General features: G+C 37.3%; 1 protein-coding gene across 1 annotated transcript; it reads left to right on the top strand.

Annotated features, from left to right (window-relative positions):
* The first annotated feature begins 873 nt into the window (after positions 1 to 873).
* LOC122282309 lies at positions 874 to 8440 on the top strand. Its single transcript, XM_043094266.1, has 4 exons — positions 874 to 958; positions 5498 to 5668; positions 6551 to 6604; positions 7545 to 8440. Exons 1-4 carry the CDS (start codon positions 874 to 876, stop codon positions 8438 to 8440), a joined length of 1206 nt encoding a protein of 401 aa, XP_042950200.1.
* Positions 8441 to 9974: the final 1534 nt, after the last annotated feature.

A 9974-nucleotide genomic window follows, 5' to 3' on the forward strand; every position in this document is an offset into this window, starting at 1 on the left:
ACGTAGATGTAGACGAGGACGGGATAGGATGGGGCAAATTTCTGAGGGTGAAGGTGGAAATGAAGTTATAGAAGCTCATAGCTAGAGGTAGAACTATAATGGCGAATGGAAAAAAGGTATGGCTCAGTTTTAAATACGAGAAGCTCCCAAAGATTTGCTTTAGCTATGGGTGGATCTTACACGGTGAAAAAGGCCCCATGAACGAGATGGGAGGTAACCAAGTTTCCATCTCCCAGTTTGGTTCATGGTTACGGGCAGAGGACAGTTATCGATGGCGTCCAGTCTTCATTCCCTAAAATGGCAACTCAAACAGATGTGAGGATGGACAGTAGGACCCTACAAAGGAAGCTGGATATAGTGAAGCAGAGGGGTCTATAGGAAGTACTGCAAGCTGGAGACAAACAAAGGATCTAGTTTAAGATCAAGTCAGAGAAAGATACGACGGTAGTGAGAACCCGGGATGGTGAAAGTGGATACTTGGCAAGGGAATTTTGCAGGAGATGGAGGGAAGATTGCTGCAGAGGACGAGACTGATGGGACATGGTATGGGGTGCCTCAGATTATAGGTAAGAGCCTACACAGTGGAGGAAACTTGCACAAGGATGATGTCCATGCAGAGCAGGAAACAAATGAAAAACTGATGGGCTTGATTGCAACAGGTTTGATAGATGAGGCTTTGGAAAAGCCCAACGACAAAAATGGGCCCAACAACCAGACAAAAGAAAGGATACAAGATGAAGGGGAAAGCCTCCATGGGAAATGGATATGTTCAAAAGACAGCTGATAGCAAGTGATCAAATAGAGGGAGTAGGGAAATCTAACCAAGGTAGCCGTAGATGGAAACGACATGCAAAAGGCCAAGGAACAACTCCAATGGAGGGAGGTCGTCGACCTGGGATTAAAAGACCAGCTGAGATTAATGAAGAGGACCATACTACTCCAGTAAATAAGAAAAGAGGTAAGAATTTTGGTTACAAAAGCAATGTGATTATCACAACATAATCGGTGGAGACTGCTGACTAGCCCCACCGATTGTCATGAAAATACTTAGTTGGAACTGTCGGGGGCTTGGGAACCCCTGAACAGTTCATAGCCTTTGTTTCCAAATAAAGGTAAAAGCTCCCGATTTGGTTTTCTTGATGGAAACCAAACTGTCACAAGCAAGAGCCACCAATTTAGCTAGGAAGGCCATGTACAAGTGTTGTGTAGCAATAGATGCAGTAGGGAGGAGTGGTGGGTTGATGCTCATGTGGAAGCAGGAAGTCCAACTGGAATTAGTTAATTATTCTCAAAGACACATTAACGTGCTAATGAAGAATGAAGATGACAATTTAAGTTGGCTACTAACATGTTTCTATGGACACCCCGAAACAAACAAGAGGAGGGAAGCATGGCATCTATTGTAGTCCTTCAATCCTAATGATATGGGGTGGGGAATAATAGAAGACTTTAATGAGATTCTGTCCCATGATGAAAAGGTAGGTGGAAGGGTTAGATCAGAAAACTAGATGAGGTTGTTTAGAGAGGTGGTTGAAAATAGTAAATTATTTGCTCTAGGATGGAAGCGGGCCAAATATACATGGTGTAACAGACATGAGGACGAAACCTTTACTAAGGAGAGACTAGATAGAGGTTTGGCAAGCAAAAGATGGATGGAGATCTTCCCGAATGCTAAAGTCAGTACCATGATGCCCTTATGTTCAGATCATAGGCCTATTCTACTTGAGGGCATAAGAGGAAGGGGGGAAGGGACACAATTTCATTACTATTTCAAGTATGAGATGAACTGGACAAAGGAGGAATGCTGCAAAGAAATAGTAGCAGAAGTGTGGCAAAAAGAAGTTTACCAACTAAGGCAAACCAGCAGGTTGCAAAGCAAACTAGAGATGTGTAGCAAGAGACTCCAAAAATGGAGCAGGGACCTAAGAACAAATAGATTAGCAGCCATAAAATAGAAAATAGATGAAATCAAACAGTTGCAAGAGGAAGAGAGGGAGGATAATACGAGTGACCTCAAAAGACTACAAAATGAGGTTGGCTTCTTACTAGACCAGGAAGATGCTAGATGAAACAAAGGGCCAAAGTCCATTGGTTGATACAAGGGGATAGAAATACTAAGTTCTATCACGCTTGTGTCAACCAAAGGAGAAAAAAGAACTCAATAAAACAGATTGTGGATGGAGAAGGAAGAGTGTTGTGCTCAAAGGAAGAGGTGGCAACAGGGTTCAGGCTTCATTTCAATCAGGTTTACCAATCCTCTAATCCAACTGAAAGGACTATACAACAATGTTTGAATGGTGTAGAGCATAGGATTTCTCGGGGTAAGAGAGAACAATTGGATAAAGAATTTACTTCAGAAGAGGTTGTAGTTGCTCTTAAACAAATGTCACCCTTTAAATCCCTAGGGCTAGATGGATTCAGCGCTGGCTTTTACCAAGACCATTGGGATATAGTTGGTTCTGATATGGTTCAAGCGGCTCTAGACTTTTTCAGAACTGGTGAGATGCCAATAGGGCTGAATCATACACTCATTGCTCTAATTAGATAAATTCCCCCAGATCAATTAATGATTACAGGCCAATCAGTCTTTGCAATGTTTGGTATAAACTAATTTCGAAGGTTTTGGCAAATAGGTTGAAATCAGTGTTGCAAGATATCATATCTTGGAATCAAAGTGCAATCTTACATGGCAGACTAATCACAGACAACATCATGGTTGCTTATGAGCTCCTTCATACTATGCAATCTAGGCAAAAGGGAAGAGAAGGCAGCATGGCCATCAAGCTAGATATGTCTAAAGCATATGATAGAGTAGAATGAGAATTTCTGCAAACAATGCTGACTAATGATGGACCCCAAGGTGAACCAAGTCTTCAGGATCAATTACAAGATTAAGAGTCACGAAGATCAAGAAAACAATGTAAGAATTGGTGCAATCCAATTGGGATGAAGTTAGCAAGTGCCCAACACTCATGATAGGCTTGAAAGAAGGAGAACCAGTTTTGATCCACTTGATCCAAGCTATGGAAGGCATGACTTGAGCCTATTGTTATTGAAGGCTATTGACTTATTTATTTTATTAAAATGACATATTTTATTAGTCATAGAAATTAATCTAGAATAATTGGGCTTTGGGGATGTCTAACCCACACAAATGTCTTATTTCTTATGAATTAGGGCTTTTGGGAAGGCCTTGTATTTTGGCCAAGGGCTAATTTGGAAATTATTATATTATTTGACCTAGGGTTTTATAAGTCACTGTTCATGCTATAGCACCCGCGACACTATTCACTTAGGGTTTTGGGACTTATTTATTTAAACCACTTATAGCCTCATTTGAGAAGAAAGTCATCATTGAAATTGATGAATTTTATTCATTGTGAGTTGAGGTTATCTCCTCTTATTCTTGATTGAACGTTTGAACTTATCAAAGGTAAATCATAATCTTTGTGGCGTTCCTCCTTTATAATCTGGGTTCTTGAGACGGGTTCTTCAACGGGTCTAGATTTTCATATAATCTAGGTTCTTGAAATGATTTCTCATCAGGTCTAGATTCCTCCATCCAATAGACTTGATATTGGCTTTCTTGGGTTTGGTTTTCCAATATTGTTGTTGGGTTTCAAAGCGAGTCAATTAGAGTTCACATCATTTGGTATTCAGAGCAAGGTTTTCCAATCAGGTCTGATTCTATCTTTTATTTATTGTATCGTTAATTCTAGGGCTTCATTGTTCTAGGATTGCCAAAAAAAAAAAAGCACAAAAATTCATTTTTCCTAGGGCTGCCAAAATTTGCAACATCTAGGCTTTGAAATTTCTAGGATTTGATTGATTCCCTTCTATTTCCTTGTCAAATTATATGTGTTTGAATTCAATTGTTTGATTATCACAATTGAATATTTCTGTTTGTGGTTGAATTGTTAAGAAAAGAAGAGAAAAGAAAAAAAAGAAAAGAAAGGAAAGGAAAGGTAAAGAAAAGAAAGGAAAAAAGAAAAGAAAAGAAAAAGAAATAAAAAAAAAAAATCAGAATTTTGATTTTATTGATTGAGCCTTATCTTTAAAGGGGTTGAATACATCTTTCTAGTTGGTATCTTGTTTTGTAATTACTCTTTCCATCGTATAAATTCTTTGAGTCTCGGGTCATTTTATTCTTTCCATGTTTTCTTTTGTTCTTTGTTTCTTGGACCTAATTACTAATTGGAAAAAAATAAGGTTGTATTGTCTTGATTTAGTTCAATTAGTTCTTCAAAAACTTGAGTGGAAAAACTCTTGAGGTAAAAGGCAAGAGAGTGTGAGATCATTATCAGGAAAAAGTCAATTAAGAGTGAAACACAAGTGGAGTGCCATTATTCGAGTGTAAACACGTAAGGGAGCGTGTGAGGTCTTTTTTCCTCTAACATTCTTTTTTGTGCAAAGCTATTATGTCTCATAAAAATGACTCATCACCAAAGGGAATGGTAGATAACTCATTCTTTGTGTTACAGTCCATGCAACAAAAGTTTGAAAGGTTATATTTGAAATTGGGGGAAGTTAGGAATAAGTTGGAACAACAAGGTGCATTGATTAGAAATTTGCAAAGTGGGAGAGATAGGAGGAGACATGAGCCTAGTATTGAGAATAGGTACGATAAGAATGAAGAGTATGACGAGCTTCTTATTGTTAGGCGTGCTTCCAATACAGAATTTAAGATGGATGATATAGAGCAGCAAAGAGAGAACATTTTTCATACTAGATGCCACATCAACAATAAGGTATATAGTATGATCATTGATGGGAGAAGTTGTACTAATGTTGTTAGCACTAATTTAGTTGAGAAATTGAATTTACCTACCTTGAAGCACCCTAGACCATACAAGTTGAAGTGGTTGAATGATTGTGCGGAGGTTAGGGTAAATAAGCAAGTGTTAGTGTCTTTTCCAATTAGGAAGTACAAGATGAGGTGTTTTGTGTTGTAGTGCCTATGCATGATGGCCATATTTTGTTGGGGAGGCCATGGTAGTATGATAGGAGGGTGATTGGGGTCAAGAACAGATATAGCTTTATAAAAGATGGCAAAACAATCAAACTTGCTCCTTTAACCGTAAAACAGGTCCATGAGGACCAACTGAAGTTGAAAAGTAAGATTGATCAAAAAAGAAAGAGTGAAAGTGAGGTTGATCAAAAAAGAAAGAGAGAAAGTGAGATTGAGAAAAAAAAGAAGAAGAGTAAAAGTTAGATTGAGAAAAAAAGAAATAGTGAGGCCAAAACCTCAAGAGAATGAGAGAATGAAAAGGACAAAGAGAGTGAAGAAAAAACAAAAAGTGAAAAGAAAATAAAGAGTGAAAAGAAAAAAGAGAGTGAAAAGAGTAAAGAGACTGAAGAAAAAAGAGTGAGTGAAAAGAAAAGAGAAGAGATAGTGCAGAAAATAAGAAGAAAAAAGTGAGTTTTTATGTCAATGCAAGTTTTAATACTATCGAACTTAATGAATCTTTGCTTAGTGTTGTTATTTCTTTGTTGTAAGGATATGAGGTCATGTTGCCTAGGGATGTTTTTAGTGGATTGTCACTTATTAGAGGAATAAAGTATCAAATTGATTGTGTGACAGCATTGGAGAATTGGCAACATTACCTTTGGCTAAAAGAATTTGTCCTACATACAAAACATAAGTCCTTGATTCACTTGCAAGGACAAGGTAATTTTAATAGAATACATGCCAAGTGGGACGAATGTAATGAGACTTTTCCTCATGTCATCAAATACACATGGTAAGGAAAATTTACGGTTGTTGCAATGTCAAGAAGGTATGTCCTCGTCATCATTTTAGATACAAAATTATTGAGACTCGAATATGATAAGAAATTGTATATTAATGATGATGGCTTGGCTAGTGTGTATAGAGTACGTGAGAAAGCATCGTTTGCTTATTTAAATAGACTAGATTCGTACTTGTTTAGAGAGAAAAGACTTTGTGTGCCTAGTAGTTTTATGTGTGAGTTGCTTGTGTGCAATAGACATGGAGGTAGTTTGTTGGGTAACTTGAGTGTGCTGAAGATTTTAGACTTGTTACATGAGCACTTTTGGGCGTATCAATTGCCATTTATTGACGTGTTGCATGAACGCTTGTGGCAGTATCAATTGCTATTCATTGACGTGTTGTATGAACGCTTATGGGAATATTATTTTCCATTCATTGAGGTCGCATATAATTGGAATGGTCTTTTTGGTGTAAGGAAGACTTTAGATGTGTTTCATGAACTTTTATGGGAGTATCATTTTCCATTCATTGAATTGTTACATGAACGTTTGCGAGAGTATCATTTGTCATTATTAGAGTTTGCATGTAATAAGACCATACATACTACTATTTCTCATTCATCTTTTAAAGTTGTTTTTGGTTTTAATCCATTTACTCCTTTTGATTTAATGCCTTTACCGGTTGATGACAGAAGTAGGTTGGATGGACATTTCCAAATTCTTGACAAAATTCATGATACTTCATATCTAGTGGATCTTCCAGGTAAGTATCATGTGTTTGCTATTTTCAATGTCACTGATCTTTTTTCCTTTGATCCAGGTGGAGATTCGAGGTCAAATCCTTTTGAAGAGAGAGGGAATGATAGGCCCCAAGGTGAACCAAGTCTTAAGGATCAATTACAAGATTAAGAGCCACGAAGAACAAGGAAGCAATGCAAGAATTGGTGCAATCCAATTGGGATGAAGCTAGCAAGTGCCCAACACTCATGATGGGCTTAAAAGAAGGAGAACCAGTTTTGATCCACTTGATCTAAGCTATGGACGACACGACTTAAGCCTATTGTTATTGAAGGCCATTGACTTATTTATTTCATTAAAGGGACATATTTTATTAGTCATAGAAATTAATCTAGAATAATTGGGATTTGGGGATGTCCAACGCACACATGTCTTATTTCTTATGAACTAGGGTTTTTGGGAAGGCTTTGTATTTTGGCCAGAGGTTTATTTGGAAAGTATTATATTATTTGACCTAGGGTTTTATAAGTTACTGTAGTGCGGCACTGTTCACTTAGGGTTTTGGGAATTGTTTATTTAAACCACTTATAGCCTCATTTGAGAAGAAATACATTATTGAAATTGATGAATTTTATTCATTATGAGTTAAGTTTATCTTCTCTTGTTCTTGATTGAACCTTTGAACTTATCAAAGGTAAATAACAACCTTTGTGACGTTACTCCTTTGTAATCTGGGTTCTTGAGACGGATTTTTCAACGGGTCTAGATTTTCATATAATCTAGGTTCTTGAAATGATTGCTCATCGGGTCTAGATTCCTCCATCCAATAGACTTGATATTGGCTTTCTTGGGTTTGGTTTTCCAATATTATTGTTGGGTCTCAAAGCAAGTCGATTGGGGTTCACATCAACTAAGCTAGGATTCAGTGACAAATGGAGGAAACTAATCATGGCTTGTGTTAAATCTATTTCTTACTCAGTAGTTGTGAATGGGATCCCAAGAGACATCATTTGGCCAACAAGACGATTAAGGCAAGGGGACCCTCTTTCCCCTTACCTTTTTCCTTCTTTGTGCAGAAGGATTGAGCACCCTTCTGAAGCAAGCTGAAGCAAGAGGCCTCATTAAAGGCGTAGTTGCTACAAGGGGAGGCAAAAGAATTAACCACCTTTTGTTTGCTAACGACTGTGTGATGTTTTGCAGGTCAAAGTTAGAGGAATGGACCATCATTGTCCGTTTCTTAAAAGTCTATGAAGAAGCTTCTGGACAGACCTTGAACAGGCAGAAAACCTCCATCCTATTTAGCTCAAACACTAATGCTGCTGCAAAAGAATGCATTTCCCAACATGTTGAAGGTGTAATATGCGATAGCTACAACAAATATTTGGGTTTGCCTACCAGGGTAGGAAAATCCAAGTATAACACGTTCAGAGGCCTAAAAGAAAAGATTTGGAAAAGGATAAATAGTTGGAAGACCTCCTTTCTATCTTCTGGAAGGAAGGAAATCATGATCAAAAGTGTACTGCAAGCCATACCAGCTTACACAATGAGTGTATTTAAATTGCCAAAGATGCTTCTCAAAGAAATTGAAACTATGATTGAAAAATTTTGGTGGAACCACAAAAAGGAAGGTAGGGGTATTCATTGGAAAAGCTGGAACAAACTTGGATCAGCGAAGGGCATGGGGGGCCTAGGATTCCGTGATCTCAATTGTTTCAATAGAGCTCTATTAGCCAAACAAGGGTGGAGAAGTTTGCAGGAACCCTCATCATTGATGGCTCAAATATTCAAGGAAAAGTACTTCAAATCATGCAACTTTGTGGAGGCACAAGTAAGCTACTGCCCATCTCAAATTTGGAGGAGTTTGATGTCAGTGATGGATTTGATTAAGGCTGGGTTTGTATGGAGAGCTGGTAATGGAAAGAGCATCAGAGTTTGGAAAGACAAATGGGTGCCCATACCTTCCACATTTTAAATCCAATCACCTATCAAGGTACTGGACTCTAATGCAATAGTAGATGAGATAATTGAAGGAGAAAGTAAGAATTGGAAAAAAGAGTTGGTGCAAGCCATTTTTAGACAAGAGGAAGCCCAATGTATTTGTAGTATACCTATTAGTATAAAAGGGATGGATGATAAAGTAATATGGGAGCTATCGGATAAAGGGATATTTTCAATAAAGAGTGCATATTTTACAGATCTGAAGAAAAAGAAACATAAGACAGGAGAAACATCAAATGGTGATCAAAATGAGAGGTTATGGAGGAAAATATGGAGATTAACAAACTCAGGTAAGGTAAAGCAGTTTCTATGGAAAGTTCTAAATGGAATATTACCCACAAGGAGCAATCTCTTCAAGAAAATGATAGTTGATAACTCTACATGCCCTGTCTGCAACAGAGAAGAAGAAACAACATTACATGTGCTTTGGGATTGTCCTACTTCAGTAGATGTGTGGGGTGAGGAATGTAGTTCAGTTAAAAAATGGAGAATGAATTATATTGGTTTAATGTCACTATGGTCTGATTTTCATTCTAAGTTAAAAGATGGAAAGCTTCACATAGTAGTTGAGGTGCTTCATCACTTATGGAGGAGGAGAAATGACATGGTTTTTGAAGGAAAGTTCAAAGGTCTTTCCGTTTTGTTTCAGTTGGCAATACAGGATATGGAGGCTATCAAATTGGCTCAAGAAAATTCTAGAGAGAGTCAAGCAAGACCAACAGAATTGATGAGAATATTGTGGAGACCCCCAAGACCTGAATATATGAAGGTAAATGTTGATGCAGCCATGGATACAAAAAAGGGAAGGATGGGAATTGATATTGTAGTGAGGGATTTCAGAGGAGAGGTTCATGTGGTAGTAGCTGCCCCAAAACAAATAGTCAAGAATGCTAATGCAGCTAAGAGTAATTGGGCCATGCTTCGTGCTGTTATTTTATGCAATGAACTAGGCCTCGGACAAGTGCAACTAGAAGGAGATGCAAAGATGGTAGTGGAAGCAATCAATTCTAATAAACACAACACTTCATGGGATGGACAAGTTATAGAGGACATCAAATCTATTGTGTCTGCATAGCCAAGGTGGTCGGTGTCTTTCTCGAGGAGAGGAGGTAACAAAGCAGCACATGCAGCTGTGAAATTAGCTTTATTTTTAAGCATTGAATGTGTATGGATGGAGGAGATATCAACTGAGGTCCTCCCTACTATTATTTCGGACAAATCTAGTATTGTAATGTAAGTTTAATGAAGTTAAGTTCCATTTCAAAAAAAAAATAATATTATTATAATATAATACTATATATATAGTTTATATATTATTATATAAGTACTAACTAATATAATACTGATTAGTATAATACTATATTATAGTATTATACTATATATATATATTAACGAGTATACTATATACACTATATACTATATATACTTAACTAGTATATACTATATACACTTATGTATTGTGAGAATTGAATGGAATTATAACTTTACTGAGATGGATGAACAATAAA

Source organism: Carya illinoinensis, chromosome 11 (genome assembly GCF_018687715.1).
Source record: "Carya illinoinensis cultivar Pawnee chromosome 11, C.illinoinensisPawnee_v1, whole genome shotgun sequence".
Classification (NCBI taxonomy): Eukaryota; Viridiplantae; Streptophyta; class Magnoliopsida; order Fagales; family Juglandaceae; genus Carya; species Carya illinoinensis.